This window comes from Alosa pseudoharengus, unplaced genomic scaffold, assembly GCF_046254945.1.
Source record: "Alosa pseudoharengus isolate Yale_2024_CS ecotype anadromous, Long Island Sound unplaced genomic scaffold, YU_APseudo_1.1 YU_APseudo_1.1_scf_3, whole genome shotgun sequence".
NCBI lineage: Eukaryota > Metazoa > Chordata > Actinopteri > Clupeiformes > Clupeidae > Alosa > Alosa pseudoharengus.
Window position 1 is genome coordinate 7,298,280 of NW_027468718.1, and position 22,085 is coordinate 7,320,364.

At 42.1% G+C, this 22,085-nt stretch overlaps 2 protein-coding genes across 2 annotated transcripts; both read left to right on the forward strand.

The window, feature by feature from the left end:
• The first annotated feature begins 4,718 nt into the window (after positions 1 to 4,718).
• On the forward strand, positions 4,719 to 10,305 carry LOC143100117 (zinc-binding protein A33-like). The gene is made up of 6 exons (XM_076263061.1): positions 4,719 to 5,342; positions 5,465 to 5,560; positions 6,181 to 6,411; positions 8,771 to 8,793; positions 8,885 to 9,003; positions 9,498 to 10,305. The coding sequence occupies exons 1-6, from the start codon at positions 4,941 to 4,943 to the stop codon at positions 10,037 to 10,039; spliced, it is 1,413 nt and encodes a 470-aa protein (XP_076119176.1). The 5' UTR covers positions 4,719 to 4,940; the 3' UTR covers positions 10,040 to 10,305.
• A 674-nt stretch (positions 10,306 to 10,979) lies between these two features.
• On the forward strand, positions 10,980 to 20,629 carry LOC143100118 (E3 ubiquitin-protein ligase TRIM35-like). Its single transcript, XM_076263062.1, has 6 exons — positions 10,980 to 14,053; positions 14,176 to 14,271; positions 15,004 to 15,234; positions 17,232 to 17,254; positions 17,344 to 17,462; positions 18,743 to 20,629. The coding sequence occupies exons 1-6, from the start codon at positions 13,652 to 13,654 to the stop codon at positions 19,276 to 19,278; spliced, it is 1,407 nt and encodes a 468-aa protein (XP_076119177.1). The 5' UTR covers positions 10,980 to 13,651; the 3' UTR covers positions 19,279 to 20,629.
• The last annotated feature ends 1,456 nt before the right edge of the window (positions 20,630 to 22,085 follow it).

Consider the following 22,085-nt stretch of genomic DNA (forward strand, 5'->3'; position numbering starts at 1 on the left):
AAATGTAACCAGACTTACAGTCTAGATTTAATTCGTATTCCCCTTTACACCAGCACAATGAGAATTTCGGAGGCAGATGTATTAATGGTCGTCTTTATTACTAGTGTTCTTTCAATAAAAATATTCAATTCAATAAATATGTCTTAAAATGGCTATTTTGCACAGATAATATTTACAAAATCCAAACAGCTTCAATCCATACATCAGTGTCCCATAGCAGAGCGTCAGTGTCCAATAGCAGAGAGAACATCCACTTCAATAATCCACTTGTCAGTCAGTCTAGCCGTTACATCCGCCACGCCAGCAGGGGGAGAGAGTTCATCTAGTGCGAGTCACTTCCGGGAAACCAGCGACGGAGCGATCAGCTGATGAGGTAAACAAACAATCAGTGCGCGACCTGCCCAGCGCCGGCAAATCCAAACAATGGCTACAGTATGGCTACTTCCCTTTAGTTGGATATCTGGACGCAGCTCACAAACAATGCATCCACAATCATTTACGCTCGGTCCCTCTTTTCTGGATGGGGAAGGACCTGGAAACACACAAGCAACGGACCTCAGGCCAGCTGATCACGTACCACGACAACAAGGAGTAAGGCCGGACACGCAACAAATAAAAGAAAGCACTTCCCTTTGTGTAGAGAAATGGCGAGCGTTGAGTCGTCCAGTGCCAGACGAGCGGTCACTTCGGTCCGAGCCAGGAGACGGGGACAACAGCCGTGAGGAGATCAGCGCCGCGGTAGCCTTCAGTCGTGCCAGGTCTTTTTCCCGACAAACTCATGAGTCCTATTTATTGGGAGACTGATCCATGATGGACGAATAGGATCGCAAATGTCATTGGGTTCGGGAATGAGGTCATTAGGAGCAGGTGCCCTTGATTGATACGTCCATGACCAGGTAAACACAGCACACAATCGTGATGACACCACAACAATCAAGAGTGTATACATTGATCGATCACACACATTAAAATGTACATTTCACACCCATACACACAATATATGAGAAGCCTATTTGCAAACAACTGGCCCACTATTAAATCAACCCGGCGAAAATGTTGAAATCAAAATAACATTGCACACGTGAACATCGTATCATCTGTGGCTACTACTGTCTGTGACATTTTCACACCCGATAGCTGTGTTTCAACAGTTGGGTTTAAGTTGTGTATTTTGGAAGGTAGTGCCTTGAAATTGCAAAGATGAGACATTATTTGAAATTGCTGTGTCTTGAATACAGAAATGTGTTTTGCAAACAATGTTCGGTTGATATAATGTGCTTATAGTTGTGCAAATCTGGTTTGATGTTTTGCTCCTTGAATCGTGGTAGTGGAATGTTTCGCTAAAAAAAAAAACTGTAAAAGGTGTCTGTGCAATGTGCATACATGGCCTCCCAGTGGTCATAATTACTACAACAATTTATGTGCCTAATAGTTTGACAACATATTCAAAGGCCTAATAGTACTGCTCTTGTAAAGTGTTAGTGACCCCAAAATCATACACAGATATGGGGAAATGTGCCTTTGCCTAAATGTAGTCCATACTGTATTATTATAAACTCGCTCTTTGACTAAAGCCTTCCTTACACCAGAAGACTTTGCAAAGATTTGGGAAATATTCCTGAAAGACTGTAGTCTTTTGAGTGAAGCTTGAATAAGGGGGAATAGTTAAGACTCATCTTTCCCAAATCTTGTCAAAGTCTTCTGGTGTCAGGATGGCTTAAATAGTGTATTACATGTAACCTCAAGATTAATGAGATTAGGCATGGTTGTCTTACAATGAGTCTATTTGATGTGTGACTGGCATCTCATGAGCCCATTTGACTTGACTGCTTTAATTCTTCCACATGTTTTCCTCTTCTGCAGCATATTTTGTTTTCATTCTGAAACTGTCTGGACCCACACCCCCTGCACATCTTTGTCTTATACGTGCTCAGCTTAATCATTTCACTAGAGCTTAGGGTGAAAGGTCAAACCTCACACTTTAGTTGTTGCTGTGCATACAATTGGTTACTTCACATCTAAACGACTATACACTTACAGTATATGCACTTTAGCCTGTAACAGTTTTGTTTCATAATCTGTTAGTGAGCAGAGTTCCCACACATGAACTATGTGAAATGTGAGACCTCAAAGCAGACCCACCAATGTGTGTGCTTAGGATCTTGCTCCTGGTATTACATTCCAAAGTCGATTTTGCAGAGTTATTAAGTTAGCTTTGGTCAGACTTTAGATTTTGCACATAAATTAATCTATATTCACCTAAAATACACACTCACATACACAGACAAAGAGCTCTTCGCATTGTGTGTGTGTGTGTGTGTGTAAACTGCAACAACTGCAAGAGGTCTTTAAAAAAAAAAAAAAACAGTGCAAAAGTTGACCCACACAAATTTCCAATCAGGTTTGGAACTTCTGCCAATACTGCAGGTTGCAGAATCAAGCAGAGAACATAGATGCGGCTAAACCTGTTTAAGGGACTTCCAGCCAGAAGAGTATCACCTTCAGCCAAGTGAAAGTGTACTGAGAGTCTAGTGAACACAACACAATAACACAACACATTGTGTAACTTTAAGAACCTTCAGCTTATCCTTATAGGACAAATGCTCCTTTGTTTTTGCTGTTAAATAAATCACAAGTGACAGGAGAGAAGATGGTGCCCTATATGGTAACAGAACAGATATGCATAAGTGCAATAATCTTAGAACTTATAATATATTAGAAAAAGAACCATTACCACATGTGACGGTTTATACTTATTAGTTATTCAGAATTGCTGAACCAGATATATTTCAGGAATACACAATCAGCTATGAGGGCCTCATATAATCTATCTCTCTCTCTCTGTGCATGAGGTCATGTTGTGACAAAAAAAAAAAAGAATCGCAAAAGTTGACCCAGAAAATTCTCCAAACAGGTTTGGATGACTTACAGTATGTAAACCTCCAAGACTGCAGGTTCCAGAATCAAGCAGAGAACAGCTGCAGCTGAACCTGTTTTAGGGACTTGAGTCAAGTGAAAGTGTAAAAAGACTCTAGTGAACACAACACAATAACACAACACAGTGTGTAGTTTTATTCAAGAACATTCAGTTTATTCTCATAGGGCAAATGCTGCTTTGTTTTTGCTGTTAAATGGATCATAAGTGACGGAATACTTTAGGTGCCCTATATAGTAACTGCTTCAAGAACAGATACATAATATGTGTGTAGAATTAGCTTAGAAACTTATAATATAGTTAAAAAACATTGCCACATGGTTCATACACATATTTAGTTATTCAGAATATTCCTATATTTAAGGAATACACAATCAGCTATGAGGGCCTCATAGAATGGTGATCTCTCTCTCTTTCTCTCTCTCTCTCTGTCTGTCTCACCTCCTCTGGCTCCATCACAGCTTACCAAACACGATCCCCTTTATCCTCTGATACATTGTAAGAGAACACACTTAAATATAGCATACCACTGGCTATCCAGGCTAACCAGGGTAAAGTGGTATTAATATTGCAGCATACCACAGCTTACTCAGGCTAAAGGGTAATTCTATAACATACCCAGAATGAACTGCAATTATTGTATCTTACCACAGCGTGCACAGGTGCTAAAGGGTCATTGCAATAGCTTGCCACTAGCTACCCAGGATAAAGGGTCATTGCAATAGCATGCCACTAGCTACCCAGGATAAAGGGTCATTGCAATAGCATGCTACTAGCTACCCAGGATAAAGGGTCATTGCATGCCACTAGCTACCCAGGATAAAGGGTCATTGCAATAGCATGGGGTCATTGCAATGGCTTACCACAGTCACAGGTGCTACCTGGTCCTTACTGCAGTAGCATACTAAAGTCTACCCAGCCTAAAGGGTGTGTCGCCAAAGTCCAACGTACATCTCAGTACAATGTTCAATACTGACTGTAAGTGTAATAATAAAAAAAAATACTTAATGCTGTAGAATAGTAGGAAGTACCCACTCTCGTAATTATTCCACAAGTACCCACTCTCGTAAGTATTCCACAGGGGACAACCTCCTTCATCAGTGCTTCAGTCATATGTGTCCCACAACGCGCCCAGAGGGCTAATCAGTCCAAGTCATGTTGCAGATGCAGCTCCAAAAGTTCTTTCTGACACCTAATTCTGCTAATCTTTTGTAAACTTGCCGGACTCATAATCTTGACTAAGATACCAGTTCCTACCTCCCCCCCCCCCTCTTGAGAACAATCTGTACAACAAGGCAATTGTGGGTTTTCCTTTTTACCTTAGTTCAAAGAAATGATCATTTATGCTGACAAAATGGATCTGCTGATTGGTTTATTTCAATGCAAGCCAAATTAACCAAGTAATATCCTTCAATTCAAATAATTCTGACGTGTGAAAGGAAAAGAAGAAAACAATTACAATATTATTGGTTAAATGCTTTTGTGTGTTTGCAATGATTTTATGGATGAATTTGTAGGCTTTGCACTTTCTCTAAATAACCAACTGCTGTGTTCCTTTATTCATGGAGAAGATTTAAAGGAAGAAATTAAGGGCCATTAAAAATCATCCCACCTGTGAGTAAACTATAACATGAAATGTCAAGTTATTCATACCTGTCAATCATCAGAACAGGAGTTTCACTCCCTATAGCAAAACTGGCCAATCAGAATCCTCTTCGGCCAAAGTCCCTCCCTCTGGCTCAACTCAACCTTGTTCAACAAGGAAGTGGGGAACTGAGGAAGATCGACTGGCAGATTGTTTTTCTGTGAACTTTGAACAGGTACAAGGGTACTGGATACTTTTATATTCAATTAACAAACCAAATACATGCCTCAAATGCATGTAGATGGACATGACAGCCTTGTGGATTTACAATTCATGTTGTAACTAACAGGATCTTCAAGCTAATTTATAAGTGAAAGCAAATTGTGTAAACAGCAATCAGTAAGTATTCAGTATTCTACTATGGCATCGGAATCTTTTTCCGAAGAGGACTTCACCTGTCCTGTGTGCTGTGACGTCTTCAAGGACCCTGTTGTCCTCTCATGCAGTCATAGTATCTGTAAAGTCTGTCTGCAGCAGTTCTGGGGAACTAAAGGGTCCAGAGAATGTCCCGTCTGCAGGCGAAGGTCATCAAAGGAACATCCTCCTCGTAACCTCCACTTAAAAAACCTGTGTGAGACCTACTTACAGAAGAGAATTCAGAGAGCTTCAGCAGGGTCTGAGGTGCTCTGCAGTCTGCACAGTGAGAAACTCAAGCTCTTCTGTGTGGACGATAAACAGCGTGTGTGTCTGGTGTGTAGAGACTCCATAAAACACACTGGCCACAAATTTCACCCTGTTGATGAAGCAGCCCTTGACCGTAAGGTAAGATGTTTTTCGTCTTGATCATGATATGAGATTTAATCACCTGATTAATTGGAGATTAATGAACAACTGGTGTAAGAAAAGATGATGCCATATTCACTGAAGTCTGTTATTCATTCCAGGAAGAGCTCAAGATCAAACTGCAGCCCTTACAGAAGAAACTGAAGACCTTTGAGAAAACTAAAGTCACCTGTGATCAAACAGCAAAACACATCAAGGTAAGTAGAGGCACATTTTATGTAACATCTGTAGAGAATGTGAATCATGTAAGATGTACCTGTCAGCTCATTATTTGTGATGAGTTGGGTTTTACATAATTGACTAGCTGTAATGATGCAATTTGTTGCATAGAATCAGCAGAGATGTGAGTCACATGCACTTGTCATTACAAAATATTCTTAAAGGAACTGTGTGTAGTTTTTCCACTGTCATGTTTGCATTGGTTTGTGTGCAGTCCTCATATACTCCTCAAATTCATGTTGAAACAAAATACTCCAAGTTGGAACAAAATAGTCAGATGTCCCCCACTGCTGTATAGCCTGTTTTGTGCACAGATGCCCTCTGTTCATGGAGCTTGAACTCAAACAGCTGGCTACACCAGACACGAGACACTGCACACGGTAGAACAAATTAGACCAGTCTACTAAAATTTATTTGTACAGTCCGTGAACAGAAAACTTCACAACTGATATAGACCCCACCATGATGTTCTATCATGTTCCAGTGCACTTACCACTGCTCTGCACTTCTGATGCCACTCTATGTCAGGCTGACTGAAGTAGTGTTGTGCTGTGCTTATTCTTTTTCTAAATGAGTAAACAGCATGAATATTATTCAGACTCAGGTCCTAAACACGGAGAGGCAAATCAAGGAGGAGTTTGAGAAGCTTCATCGGTTTCTATGTGATGAAGAGGCAACCAGGATAACTGCACTGAGGGAGGAAGAGGAGCAGAAGAGTCAGATGATGAAGGAGAAGATTGAGAAGATGAGCAGAGAGATCTCATCTCTTTCAGACACAATCAGAGTCATAGAAGAGCAGATGGGAACTGATGACATCACATTCCTGCAGGTAAGAACCATCCACTGACTGTAATGGTGTTAAATCTGAACATCTGATTACTGGTTTACTGTAATGGTTACTGGTTTACTGTAATGATTACCAGTTTACTGTAGTGGTCAGGTGGTTCAGTGGTCAGTGGTCATATTTGTTATTATGACAGAGTGCTGCAGGAACATGTCATTCTATTAGCCATCATTCTACACATCATGTTATTAACATTACATTACATTACATTACATTACATTTGGCTGACGCATTTTTAGCCAAAGCGACTAACAACATGGTAAACAGTTTAAGTTTAGAGCAATTCTCAACAATATTAGGACAATTTAAAAAACATTAGAGTACAGTAAGAATAAGTGCATCAGTGAGTGCTGTTTTTAACAGTTACGTGTCAGTTTAAGACGGCTGGTGAGTGCAAGGATCAGCAAGACTTGTTGTAAGTGTTGCTATGAGAGGAGATGTTCTCTAAAGAGCTGGGTCTTCAGGAGTTTTTTGAAAATGGAGAGGGATGTCCCTGCCCTTGTAGGAACTGGCAGTGTGTTCCACCAGCGAGGAACAACAGATGAGAAAAGTTTGGATTGGCCTGAGCGTACCGGAGGTAGAGCTAGACGTCGTTCGTCTGAGGAGCGCAGCGGTCTGGAGGTAGAGTATGTCTGTATGAAGGCATTCAAGTAGGTGGGAGCAGAACCGGAGACTACTTTGTAGGCAAGCGTTAGAGCCTTGAATTTGATGCGGGCCGCCATAGGTAGCCAATGTAGCTGGATGAGTAGCGGGGTAACATGTGCCCTCTTGGGTTGGTTGTAGACCAGGCGCGCCGCCGCGTTCTGGATCATCTGAAGTGGTTTCACTGCGCAGGCTGGGAGACCTGTCAGGAGGGCGTTGCAGTAGTCGAGTCGTGAGATGACTATTGCCTGAACCAGAAGTTGGGTGGCATCTTGATTTAAGTAAGTCCTGATTTTCCGTATATTGTAGAGTGCGAAACGGCATGACCGGGCGACTGAGGCAACATGATCTGAGAAGTTTAGTTGGTTGTCGAGAACAACTCCTAGATTTCTTGCAGTCCTGGTAGGTGAAACAGACAGAGAGTCAAATTTGATGTTGATGTCGTGGTGTATGGTAGGTTTAGCTGGGAGGACCAGCAGTTCAGTCTTTGAGAGGTTCAGCTGGAGGTGGTGTGCCTTCATCCATGTAGCTATGTCTGAGAGGCAATCCGAGATCCGTGCTGAAACCAAGGGGTCATCAGGTGGAAAGGACAGATAGAGCTGTGTGTCGTCTGCATAGCACATGTGTCGTCTGCATTAACCACATACTGCAGGCCTATTCAATATGATCTTTCCACTCACTACTAGCCAGCTTGCCTCATTGATTTTGAACATGATTCTAGAGCCTAAATGGCAGAATGGATGAAAGAGCTGCATTAGTGTTCCTTCTTACATGATGGATGCAGCAGTCTGATGCTAAAGGAGCTGTTAAGTAAGGGATAACGGCCGCCGAGGTGTCCTGTTATACGGAATTAATGGAATTAATGGACGGGGGCGAGGGGCAAAGAACTCCCCGATGCACAGCGGCGCGCAGGTCAACCGTCGTCCTACTATCGTTGTTATAGTTACCATTCATAAGCATTGATATGGAACGGCGATTAAACTTTTTTTACCAGATCTACTTCATAGGTGTCCCGTTATTCAGAATTAAAATCCACCCCACCAGCCAATCAGAAAAGAGTATTTCTTCTCTCCGGGTGATAAGCGCTCCTACTGTCCTGTGCAGGGATTGGCCATGATGGAGGCCAGTGTGTCCAACATCCTCCTCTGATCTGAAGTCCAGATAGCAGCCCAGGACAGAGCCAGCTTATTCAGCCTCAATGTAGTCCAGAGAGCAGCCAAGGACAGTAGTATTGTCACATACTGTGGTCTGTTAGTGAGGTAGTTGGTCTTACATGCAGCCAGGTGTCAGTCCACTTCTAGTTCTGTTTCACCTTCACCCAGAATGCTGAATTGTATTGAAACGTTTGAAAAGGTCTCTCACGTGACGTCAGCATGTGGCTTATTAGCCATATATGGTATGCATATTTCAGTTATTTCTGGCCTGTTTGCCTCACTGATTAATTATAATTACCATATCATTGGATTTACTGTATATTAGGACATTTATGGCTTGTGTGTTTCTTTGATCTTTATAACACTTATTACATACCTGTTTGCCTCACTCTTTAATTGTATGTATTAACCAGAAACTGTGTATAATATAATATGAATGTGTGTGTGTGTGTGTGTGTGTGTGTGTGTGTGTGTGTGTGTGTGTGTGTGTGTTTGGTTGTATTAAATATTCCCTTGTTTATTACATTTCACTCTTTATATTTTTCCAGAACTACAAGATCACAGTGGAAAGGTGAGTGATCTGCCTCCTGTCTCTCTCTCTCTCTTCTCTGTGGTTCTGAACCCAAACCCACAGCAGCACTGACTCCTGAATGTTATTCCAGAGCCCAGTGCACACTGCAGGATCCAGAGAGGGTTTCAGGAGCTCTGATCAATGTGGCAAAGCACCTGGGCAACCTGAAGTTCAGAGTCTGGGAGAAAATGCAGGACATTGCTCAGTACAGTGAGTAAAACAAAAACACACAAACTGTGTGTGTGTGTGTGTGTGTGTGTGTGTGTGTGTGTGTGTGTGTGTGTGTGTGTGTGTGCATGTGTGTGTGTGTGTGTGTGTGTGTGCGTGCGTGTGTGTTAAATCAGTAAGAATGTGACTATTGTTGAGATATTCTGATATTCTGTATATCAGAATGTATATGGACACTTTGACTTGTATATGGGCAACAACTCCAAGCTGTTAAAATAGCTCGAACCATACACACACTCACACACACACACACACACACACACACACACACACACACTCACACACACATACTCTCTTACACATACAAGTACACTCACACACACACTCTCTCTCTCACTCCACACATACACACACTCAGACACATTTTTGTTTAGCTGTTGGTGTGTGTGTATGTAGCTGTGTCTCTGTGTGTGTGTGTGTGTGTGTGTGTGTGTGTGTTCTCTTTTCACTCAGACCATTCTCGTTCCTCTCTGCAGCTCCTGTGACTCTGGATCCCAACACTGCAAACCCACGACTCCTCCTGTCTGAGGATCTGACCAGTGTGAGATGGGGTGATGAGGAGCAGCAGCTTCCTGATAACCCAGAGAGATTTGATTGGGCTGCCAGTGTCCTGGGCTCTGAGGGCTTTAACTCAGGTACTCACTGCTGGGATGTGGAGGTTGGAGAGAACACAGTGTGGCATGTGGGTGTGATGGCAGAGTCTCTCCAGAGGAAGGGAGACTTTAGATCCATGAGTGGACAGTGGCGTGTGGGGTGTACTGGTGCTGCATATGCAGCATGTGCTCCTCCTCGTGCCCCCACTCGCCTCACAGTGCAGCAGAAACTCCAGAGGATCAGAGTGCAGCTGGACTGGGACAGAGGAAAGCTGTCATTCTCTGACCCTGATAATAACACACACCTACACACTTTCACACACACTTTCACTGAGAGAGTGTTTCCATACTTTAATAGCTGTAGGATGTCTCCTCTGAGGATCTTACCAGTGAAGGTCTCAGTTAGAGCCGAGCAGCCCAGTTAGAGCTGATAGTGTCTCTGTGTGGACCAGAACTGATCAGCATGAGGAGATGAATCAGTTAGAGGAGACTCTGAGGACTGAGAGAACACAAACATGAGACAAACTGACTTTTTTTTAAATTCTCAATTTGTTGTATGGATGTCACTGTATAAAATATGTTTAAAGGGCTAAAGGTTTAATAATATGTAAGCAAATGATTAACACTATGGAAACGTTTAGTCATTTAACTCATAAATGCTGTTTCAAATAAATTTACCTAATCACAGAGATCATTCAAATGTTGCTAATAATGAATTGCCCCCCCCCCCGACACACATTTTAAAAAATACATTTTTATAGCCTATAATTTAGTATCAAAAGTATTTGTTTTTAAATATCAATTGCTTAAAAATACTGCTAATTTGATGCTGTTTAACAATGTATAAATTGTGCACTGTCGCATTAAGACAGTCGCTTTAATTCACGTTTATTTCTCAATGATCTTCTGCCCGCTCCGCTATGGCTGTGCCCTCTCACAGTTTTTAAATGGTCAGTAGTGGGAACTACTGTTGCCTTCATTATTTCCTTTTAAAAGTTTCTTATAAGGAGATATCAATTATCAACAATGACAAGCCAGCTGGAACCTGTCGTTCTCTCTCCCTCTCATGAGTGCAGTTGCGTTCCCAATTAAATGGATCGCATAATGTTCACGTTAGATCTGCTGCAAAGGAGATAACAAAGAGTAGGCCTATCATCTCTATTTAATGATGTTTTGACATTGACATTGTAAACGTTATCTAAGGAGAGTGAAAAGCAGTTTGCAGTAAAGCTAACCAACGTCGTCTCTATCGCAGGAAAGAAATAGCGAGCAGCCTGATAACCTAATTAAATGCTCGGCGGGCCTCAATAAAGTGCTTGGTGGGCCGGATCCGGCCCGCGGGCCGCAGTCTGCCCACCCCTGTTCTATAATAACGATAGATAGATAGATAGATAGATAGATAGATAGATACTTCATTGATCCCCAAGTGGAAATTCAAGATCTCAGTAGCATACAGACATCACACACAACATTACAGCAGAAAGGATAAATATAAGTATATACATATAACCAAACTTCACTGTACAATAGAGACAGTAGAAGATAAGAAAAACTAACAAAACTAAATACTAAATATACTATATAAATTAAATTAAAAAATCCACAGTGTGCTTGAGGGTGATCAAGCATGAGACGCTTGCAGTGACAGGGCCGGGACTGGGCCTGTAATTCTGTGTGCATGGTAAGGTGCTCAAGAGAGGGAGTGTCATGGTGAAGGTGCAAAAAGTAGCCCAACAGTAGTCCAACAGTGCAACAGTGCAAGAATAAGGTCTAGAGACCAGCATAAATAATATGGACAAATAAGAGAGTAAAGTATAAAGTAGACAAGGTAATATAAAAAAACTATAAAAAACTATGTCAGTGCAAGAATAGGTTGAGGTAATAGGGTTACAGCCATTCAGTATTGTAGCAGAAGCCATTGGTCATGTGTGCTAATATAGCATGAAAAACAGTAGCAGTAAAACAGTAGTAAAACATTAGGCTGTGGACAGTAGTAAAACAGTAGTAAAACAGTAGTGGGCAGTCAGTACTCAAACATGGAGAGGGTGGAGAGGCAGACAGACTATGCAGAGAAGTCTATCTCTCCTCTTCCCTTTAGTGAAGCATTGAACAGTTCAATGACCCTGGGGACAAATGACTTCCTCAGCCTTTCAGTTGTGCATGGCAGTGAGCGCAGTCTCTTGATCAAGCTCTTTTGCTTTATAATAGTGCTGTGGAGTGGATGACATTCATTGTCCAAGATGTTGATCAGTTTGCTCAGGGTCCTTTTATCTGATATTGAAGTGATGCACTCCAGTTCAGCTCCCACGACAGAGCCAGCTTTCCTTACTAGCCTGTCTAGTCGCCCAGCATCCTTCTAATTTGTGCTTCCTCCCATTCTATGTCATCTTTAAGAGAACACTGCTCTCCTGGCCAGCTGAATAATATTCACCCTCTTTCATGTAGTCCAACAACACTTCCACACATTTTCACAAATAAGCCAATTAGCTGCCATATTACTGGTGGACACAACAGTATGCTGCCATATTACTGGAGGACATAACAGTATGCTGCCATATAATGTTATCTCACTTTATTGTGAAATTGTATCCGGAAGTGAACACCACAATAGGTTTTGACCATAAATATTTCTGCATATAGTTACTCATTGAGAGACCAATTAGGAACATAAGATCAGTCAAAAACAATTGTTTCAAATATAGTTGCACTGCTGCTTTATTTGGTATTTCCACGTGTCACACTAGTTCACCTGCACATAGTCAGAAGCAAGAGGACAATCTCACTTCATAAGAGAACTGAACATTCGGACACACTTACAGGGAGGAGATGTTCTATAACGCCACAGCAGCTCCAACGTCCATGAGTCAAGCAGGAGGAAATGGGCCAACAGTCACTGTCTGCAACCTGCAGATTACCACAAGGGGGCAGCAGAGTGCTACACACTACAGTCCTCTGCAGAGATGGACTTTTGCCCCATAATCTCGTACCACATGGACCTTCACAATGATGTGTCCCACCTCTTGAGAACAATTTGAACTACAAGGCAATTGTGGGTTTTCCTTTTTATTTCAGTGCAAAGAAAGGATAATTTATGCTGACAAAATGGATCAGCTAATAATTATTGGTTAATTTCAATGCATTTAGCCAAGTAATCTCATTAAATTCAAATAATTCTAACATGCAATTGGGGGTAACACTTTACTTGAAGGTATCTACAGAAGAGTGACAAGACACTGTCATGACTCATGAACCCTAACCCTAACTTGTCATGACGAAAACCGAATGACACTTGAGGGAAATTTGGTCTCTGCATTTACCACAATCCGTAAATTCAGCACACAGTGAACACACAGTGAGGTGAAGCACACACTAAATAGAAGTAGAAATTAAGGGCCATTACAAATCATCCCACCTGTGAGTAAACTGTGAGTAAACTATAACATGAAATGCCAAGTTAATTCATACATACATCAGCCGTGGCCTACTGGTTAGCGCTTCGGACTTGTAACCAGAGGGTTGCCGGTTCGAACCCCGACTGGTAGGCCACGGCTGAAGTGCCCTTGAGCAAGGCACCTAACCCCTCACTGCTCCCCGAGCGCTGCTGTTGTTGCAGGCAGCTCACTGCGCTGGGATTAGTGTGTGTTCACTGTGTGCAGTGTGTTTCACTAATTCATGGATTGGGATAAATGCAGAGACCAAATTTCCCTCACGGGATCAAAAGGGTATATATACTATACATGTCAATCAGCAGAACAGGATTTTCTCTGTTTCACTTCCTCTAGCTAAACTAGCCAATCAGAATCCTCTTTGGCCAAATTCCCTCTCTCTGACTCACCTCAACCTGTTAAACAAGAAAGTGGGGAATTGACGGAGATGGACTGGCAGACTGTTTTTCCGTGAACTTTGAACAGGTACAAGGGTACTGAATACTTTTATTTTCAACTAACTAAACACATGTATCAAATCACATGTTAATTTTAAAGTGAAAGCAAATTGTGTATACAGCTATTCAGTAAGTATTCAGCATTTTTTCTACTATGGCATCAAAATCTTTTTCGGAAGAGGACTTCACCTGTCCAGTGTGCTGTGACGTCTTCAAGGACCCTGTTGTCCTGTCATGCAGCCATAGTATCTGTAAAGTCTGTCTGCAGCAGTTCTGGGAAACCAAAGGGTCCAGAGAATGTCCAGTGTGCAGGCGAAGGTCATCAAAGGATCATCCTCCCTTTAACCTTCATTTAAGGAACCTGTGTGAGATCTTCTTACAGGAGAGAAGTCAGAGAGCTTCAGCAGGGTCTGAGGTGCTCTGCAGTCTGCACGGTGAGAAACTCAAGCTCTTCTGTCTGGAGGATAAACAGCCTGTGTGTTTGGTGTGTAGAGACTCCAAAAGACACACTGGCCACAAATTTCAGCCTGTTGATGAAGCAGCTCTTGACCGTAAGGTAAGATGTTTTTCCTCTTGATTATGATATGAGATTTTATCACCCGATTAATTGGAGATTAATGAACAACTGGTGTAAGAAAAGATGATGCCATATTCCCTGAAGTCTGTTATTCATTCCAGGAGGAGCTCAAGATCAAACTGCAGCTCTTACAGAAGAAGCTGAAGACCTTTGAGGAGGCTAAAGTCACCTGTGATCAAACAGCAACACACATCAAGGTGAGTAGGGTAGGGCCACATTTCATGTAGCATCTGTAGAGAGTGTGAATCATGTCAGATGTACCTGTCATCTCATTCTTTGTGATGTGTTGGTTTTTACATAATTGACTAGCTGCAATGATGCAATTTGTTGCATATAATCAGCAGAGATGTGAATCACCTGTCATTTCAAAATATTCTTAAAGGAATTGTGTGTAGTTTTTCACCATCATGTTAACATTGGTTTGTGTTCTTTACAATCCTCATATATTCCTCAAATTCATGTTGACGGTTGAAACAAAATAATTAAATATGCCAAGTTGGAACAAAATGTCCCCCCATGTATAGCCTGTCTTGTGCACAGTTGAAGCACTCTGTTCATGGAGCCTGTCCTGAAACAGCTGGTTACACCAGACACGAGAGCACTGCGCATAAAAAATTAGACCAGTCTACTAAAATGTGTTTTTACGCTGCGTGAACAGAACACTTCTCTTGTGCACCTGATGTAGACCCCACCTGTCATCATGTTCCAGTACACTACTACCACTACTCTTTGAATTTCCCCTTGGGGATCAATAAAGTATCTATCTATCTATCTATCTATCTATCTATATATGTATATCTATCTATCTGTTTATCTATCTAGAAATCTACTCTGCTCTTCTGATGCCACTCTATGTCAGTCTGACTGAAGTAGTGTTGAGCTGTGATTATTCTCTTTCTAAATGAGTAAACAGCATGAATATTATTCAGACTCAGGCCCTAAACACGGAGAGGCAAATCAAGAAGGTTTTTGAGAAACTTCATCGGTTTCTATGTGATGAAGAGGCAGCCAGGATAGCTGCACTGAGGGAGGAAGAGGAGCAGAAGAGTCAGATGATGAAGAAGCAGATTGAGAAAATGAACAGAGAGATCTCATCTCTCTCAGACACAATCAGAGCCATAGAAGAGAAGATGAAAGCTGATGACATCTCATTCCTGCAGGTAAGAACCATCCATTGTCTATACGGGTGTTAAATCTATCGCCATTAAATCTATCTTAAGCAGTGTTTCCGCTAGATTTTTTTTTAACAGTGGCGGCAGCAATATTTTCATCTCCCCTAATTCTGAAGCAGTGGCACCGCTAAATGAATGCTTTAAATAGGCTACATCAATACAATATATAATATGTGAACTGAAACTGGACGGGCCATAATAACCTCTGACTAGTTTAGGCTACTTATTGTTAAATTGCAATGTGAGCGGCAGCCAGCAGGGGAGGATACGTCGCAGGATTATTTAAAAAGCAAATGTGCGTCTGCCCTGATTCTGATACCGTGGCGGTATTAATTAAACCGTGGGGGGCCGCCATGCTGAAATAAACGTATTGTATTCAATATGATCTTTCGGTTACACTTTACTTGACAGTATCGACACAAGTGACATGACACTGTCATGAATGCGTCATAAACAAGTCATAAACTTTTATACCATAACGCTTCTGTTATTAAGTGACATTCGTTTTTTGTCATAACAATTTAGGGTTAGAGTTAGGGTTAGGGTTAGGATTAGGGTTAGAGGTTGGGATTAGGGTTAGGGTTCATGTGTCATGACAGTGTCATGTGTTCATGACAGTGTCATGTCACTCTTATGTCGATACTGTCAAGTAAAATGTTACCGGCCTTTCTACTTATTACTGGTCTGCTTGTCTCATTGATTTTGAACAAATGATTATAGAGCCTAAATGGCAGAATGGATGAAAGACTTGCATTAGTGTTCCTTCTTACATGATGAATGCAGCAGTCTGATGCTAAAGGAGCTGTTAAGCGCTCCTACTGTCCTGTGCAGGGATTGGCCATGATGGAGGCCAGTGTGTCCAACATCCTCCTCTGACCCACAGTCACAAAGTGTCACAGTTTAGTGAGGTAGTCCATGCAGCCAGATGACAGTCCACCTCTAGCTCTTCCCACCTTCTCCCTGAGCAGTGCTGCTGAATTGTATTGAAAGCTTTGAAAATGTCACTCACAGTCAGTGTGCGGTTTATTAGCCATATAAGATATGAGCGTTCCAGTTATTTCTGGCTTGTTTGCCTAACTGATTCATTGCATTTACTATAATTGTATTTACTGTGTATAATATGCCATTTCTGGCATGTGTGTTTCTGTGATCTTTATGAGTGAGTGTGTTGCTGGTGTGTTGTGTCTTGCATGTAGCCTGGCTAACGTCAGACCTCATCTCATTGAGATGGGGTCTGGGAACTAGACATTCATTTTCTCGTATTTGAAACGTGGTTTACGAATGCCCTGAGCCGTTTATTGGGCGCTACGAATGTCTATCAAATGCGTCTGTACGTAGCTCATAACGGCTTTGGTGTGTCGTCATCGTCTTGCTGCCCTCCCTCCGTTCTGTGATTGGTCCCCTAACTGAGGCGAAAATTTGCTCCATTAAAATCCAGGCTGCCTAGCAGCGTGAATAAAATTGCGCGCGTAAGGCAGCATGGGAAAACCCAGGCTATCTGGCATGTGTTTTTCTGTGATCTTTATGAGTGAGTGTGTTGCTGGTGTGTTGTGTCTGGCATGTGTGTTTCTGTGATCTTTATGAGTGAGTGTGTTGCTGGTGTGTTTGTGGGCCTGTGGAACCATGTGGTGTGTGGTGACATGTTCCGTCTGGAAGGTGAACCAGGTGAACAAATAATGAGGGACACAGAGAAACACTGATGAGTGTGTGTGTGTGTGTGTGTGTGTGTGTGTGTGAGTGTGTGTGTCTGTGTGTGTGTGTGAGTGTGTGTCTGTGTGTGAGTGTGTGTGTGTACATCTGTGTGTGTGTGTGTGTGTGTGTCTGTGTGTGTCTATGTGTGAGTGTGTGGCTGTGTCTGTGTCTGTGTGTGTGAGTGTGTGTGTGTGTGTGACAGTGTGTCTGTGTGTGAGTGTGTGTGTGTGTGTGTGTTCAATGTCAAAGAAGTATGCAGAGTTTAATACTTTTCATCTTTTCTTATTTCACAGAACTACAAGAGCACAGTGGAAAGGTGAGTGATCTGCCTCCTGTCTCTCTCTCTCTTCTCTGTGGTTCTGAACCCAAACCCACAACAGCACTGACTCCTGAATGTTATTCCAGAACCCAGTACACACTGCAGGATCCAGAGAGGGTTTCAGGAGCTCTGATCAATGTGGCAAAGCACCTGGGCAACCTGAAGTTCAGAGTCTGGGAGAAGATGCAGGACACTGTTCAGTACAGTGAGTGAAACACAAACTGTGTGTGTGTGGGTGTGTGTGTGTGTGTGTGTGTGTGTGTGTGTGTGTGTGTGTGTATTCAGGAGGGAACAACATAATGAAAACATAATGAAAACACAAACAATATATTCCAAATACCCCAAACATCACCATCATAGATACAGTATGACTTGTAAAAATGTGACTATTGTTGAGATGTTCTGAAATTATTTTAATTTGTGTATGAACACTTTGACTTGTATATGGACAACAACTCCAAGCAGTTAAAATACCTCGTACCATACACACACACTCTCACACACATTTTGTACACCACACATGCGTGCACATACAAACACATACACTTACACAGTTAAACTCACAATCATACTCTCACACTCCCACTCCCACACTCTCACACACACACACACACACACGCACACACTCTCTCTCTCTCTTTCACATACAACTACACTCACACACATACTGTACTCTCTCTCTAGCCTGTGAACCTCTGATTTTCAAAGGGGAATCACGGCCAACGCAGGGGGCAACTCTTCTCTTCAATTTCCCTTCCAAATTACTTTTTATTGTCTGAAGACATCGATCGCAAGAATCTAACATTCTTAGCAACAGCAAAGCAACTTCACTTGCATTTGTAGGTTAGGCCTACTACAAATCTCAAGCTAACCAAAGTGCAGTCGGTTCTCCCGCCATGGTTTTGGAAATCACACACCTGCTGCATCTGAAGGCCCACGCATAATAAGGCCTAGGCTATGACTATCACTCTACACGCCCCCTGTTGCACGTCACATTTTAATTTGCTAGCTGATCCTGCCTTCTGGCTCCCCAAAATGCCGCATCATGTGAACAGATCAGCAGGCCGGCAAATTTTCACCTCGTTTTCAGACACGCGTTGCGGCAAAAAGACGCCTTCTCTTCCCGCAAATTTAACGTGATCTCTGTGTGAAAAGGCCTTCTCTCTCTCTCTTTCTCTCACACACACACATACACACATCTGGGACAGGAGTGGGCAGGAGTCCGTCTTTGCATGAGGATTGCTGTAGTGTGCAGGCCTTGTGGCTATCTGGAGGTTGGATCCAATGACTGTCATCCCCAAGAACACACCTCCTCCTCCACAGGGCCTACTGTATACACACACACACACACACTCTTACACATACAAGTACTCTCTCTCTCTCTCTCTCTCTCTCTCTCTCTCTCATACACACACTCAGACACACTTTTGTTTAGTCGCATGTGTGTGTTCTCTTTTCACTCAGACCATTCTTGTTTCTCTGCAGCTCCTGTGATTCTGGATCCCAACACTGCAAAACCCAATCTCATTCTGTCTGAGGACCTGACCAGTGTGAGAAAGAGGAATGAGGAGCAGCAGCTTCCTGATAACCCAGAGAGATTTTATCATTTTGCCTGTGTTCTGGGCTCTGAGGGCTTTAACTCAGGGACTCACTGCTGGGATGTGGAGGTTGGAGAGAACACAGTGTGGAATGTGGGTGTGATGACAGAGTCTCTCCCAAGGAAGGGAGACTTATCCTCCATGAGAGGACTGTGGTATGTGGGGTATACTGGTGATGTATATGTAGCATGTACTCCACCTCATGTGTCCACTTTCCTCACAGTGCAGCAGAAACTCCAGAGGATCAGAGTGCAGCTGGACTGGGACAGAGGAAAGCTGTCATTTTCTAACCCTGATAATAACACACACATACACACTCTCAAACACACTTTCACTGAGAGAGTGTTTCCATACTTTAATACTGCCTTTCCACTGAGGATCTCACCAGTGAAGACTGCAGTTACTGTAGAGCCGCTCAGGTAGAGTTCACACACCTGCTGCAGTATCAGTAGAGCAGCTCAGGTAGATTTCACACACCTGCTGCTGTTTTAGGCAACTGGATGTTTGATGCAACTGGACACAATTATTTTTATTTTAATTTTATAGATTTATAGTCATTGTATAGTAGTTGTTTGTACTTTCATTTTAAATCTTTATCTTTCATTTATTTTCATTTAATTAAAAACAGTCTGTTATTCCGTATGGAATGTGAGTGGTAGACAAGAGGCGATTGCTCTCATCAGCATCCTCTAAAAATATCACAGAAAATCGCATCAAAAAACACTATTACATTAGCTTCTAGAATAATATTCTAACTAGAACATGCTGAAAACATGTTCATCTTCATGGCTAGTTTGTTCAGCAATACGGTTTTGCCGGTCATTTATCGTGCTTTCGTACCCGTAATACATTGCTGTGACGACACAATCCATCAAAAAAATATGCAAAAAACCCATAGACGCTCAGCTTCACTGGACTTTCAATGGCACTACAGAGTGGGCTGATCTCAGTGCAGAAAACCTAGACGTTTATTGGACAAGCGCCACAAAATCATCATTTCCAGGGAAGCCCGGCATCTCTGGGAGTGAATGGGACAGTGGGATGGCCCGGACGCCGAGCTTCTGTATGATGATTGGAGGAACTGTCATAGAGGCTGGACTCTTTTTGATTGACAACATATGTCGCGATCTGACTGGAAATGGTTCAAGTTCAAGGAATGCGTTAACGTTAGTGTTGGCAGGTGAAGTCGAGAGGCAAGGCAAGTTGCAGCTCAAATTCTCATAATTTGTGAGCAATACAGTCGGTTTCTATTTGTCTTTGTAAATAGCATACTGTAAATAAAACCGTAATGTGGAGTTACAGGGTTTGTGACTTACTTTTGTTCAGTGGTGGAATGTAACGAAGTACAAATACTTCGTTACTGTACTTGTATTTGTACTTTACTTAAGTAGAATCTATAGTGCATACTTTTGACTTTTACTTCGTTACATTTTGTTCTGTGCCCTGAGTATATGCTTGCCTTTCTCTGTCTATTATCTGCAGCGTTAGGGCCTCCTCTCCGATGAGATTGCTAGTCTGCAGAGCAGCGAAGTTACAGGCTATGCCCAATGTTTCTGTCACACGTCTGATCGTTTGCGGCACAAATGAATGGTAGACTATTATAGAACCGCTGGCCGAAAAAAACTAAACATTTTCTAGATTAGGAAATATTTCTTAATTGTGTGTGATCAAATAAAGAGGCATAGCCTAGGGCAGAGGTGGAAAAAGTACGAAAATATTGTACTCAAGTAAAAGTACCAATACCTTGATGAAATATTACTCAAGTACAAGTTAAAATACCGATCTGAAAATTTACTCAAGTAAAAGTAAAAAGTAGTTCATTTAAAATGTACTTTAAATAAAAGTTACTTAGTTACTTTTTTTTTGGGGGGGGGGGGGGGGTACCAGAACAACCAGTTTTACCAAAGACTTTCTAATGAGGAGATACAGCACTCAAAAAATCCTCCATAGTAATGCATGGGGTTAGTTTGTAACGCCAATATGGCAGTTGTCTACACATCATATGTCTACACATATCACAACCCTTCCGCGGCAAAACGTCGACATGTGAATACATTGAGCCAATCATGTGGTGTGCTGTGAAGACATCGTGTCAATCATCTGTTGTGATCTCGCTGCTGGAGCAAGATTGGTGTCGTGAAGCCTTACGCACACGCATTTCTGCTGAAATAGATGCACGATAAGTGCCCAAAAAGTGTTGCAATATGGCCGCCGAGTGGAGGTACTTGCCTGAAAAGGACATTGAGAAATGGAGATCTATGTGAAAAATCACCGGAGTTTTCCTTTAAGTTTGAGCAGTAGTTGATTTTCAAAGTTAGTTGCACTCATCCTTGTCTCACTTTGCAGTGAACAGTAATCCAGCACAACTGAAAAGCCCCTCACAGGCAGCTGAGGCAGGCAGGCCAATATTGAGTTGCAGAGAGTTTTTTTTATATTTGTAAACGAGCAGAAGGTTCAGCAGATTAAAGGGCTTCGTACTGGGGGGAAAGTGGGAAGTATAGGGCCCCAATGGAGGAGAGGGCCCGTGAAAAGTGGAATACAGGGGGCACAACATTTTCACCAGGCATTAGTAATAACTCAGGTAATCCACACATAAAAAATCCAAACAACTCCATAAGTAGAGTCATGTAATGAAGTGGAATAACACAGGGGAAAAGTATTAAACACGCTACAAAAAAGCACTAAGGCAAGGAAAGGGAAGGAACGAGCTGGAATCTGTATAGAGTAGTTATCCTTTCTATCTGTGCAACTTAATATAAGCTTGGTTAGTAGCCTACATATTGATGGGCTATAAAAAAAAGTTTTTCATTACCAAGGTGTCACACAAAAGACATTTCATAATGGATAAAAGCAAAAAGCTCTCCCAAGACCTTTGCAACCTTATTGTTGCAAAACATATCAATGAAACTGGTTACAGATGCATTTCAAAACATCAGAATCTTCCAGTAAGCAGCATGGGAGCCATTATCTGCAAGTGGAAGAAACATCACTGCATCATCAACCGGCCATGCACAGGATCTCCTCGTAATATTTCTGACCAGGGAGTCAGAAGGATAGTCAATTCCAAGAGCCAAGGACCACTCGGAGAAAGCTCCAGAAAGACTTGAAGGCAGCCAATTCAATTAAATTCAATTAAGCAGTTCTGGAAGTAACTAAAGATCAGGATTCACAAGAGGGACCCCTGGAATCTGTTTAGAACAATGGGCCAAAATCAGACCTGATACTGCGAC

Coding starts and splice junctions, on each gene's coding strand:
- LOC143100117 (XM_076263061.1), top strand. CDS start 4,941: ATGGCATCGGAATCTTTTTCCGAAGAGGACTTCACCTGTCCTGTGTGC. Junction 5,343..5,464: donor AAGCAGCCCTTGACCGTAAG/GTAAGATGTTTT, acceptor TATTCATTCCAG/GAAGAGCTCAAGATCAAACT. Junction 6,412..8,770: donor ATGACATCACATTCCTGCAG/GTAAGAACCATC, acceptor ATATTTTTCCAG/AACTACAAGATCACAGTGGA.
- LOC143100118 (XM_076263062.1), top strand. CDS start 13,652: ATGGCATCAAAATCTTTTTCGGAAGAGGACTTCACCTGTCCAGTGTGC. Junction 14,272..15,003: donor AAACAGCAACACACATCAAG/GTGAGTAGGGTA, acceptor AATATTATTCAG/ACTCAGGCCCTAAACACGGA. Junction 15,235..17,231: donor ATGACATCTCATTCCTGCAG/GTAAGAACCATC, acceptor CTTATTTCACAG/AACTACAAGAGCACAGTGGA.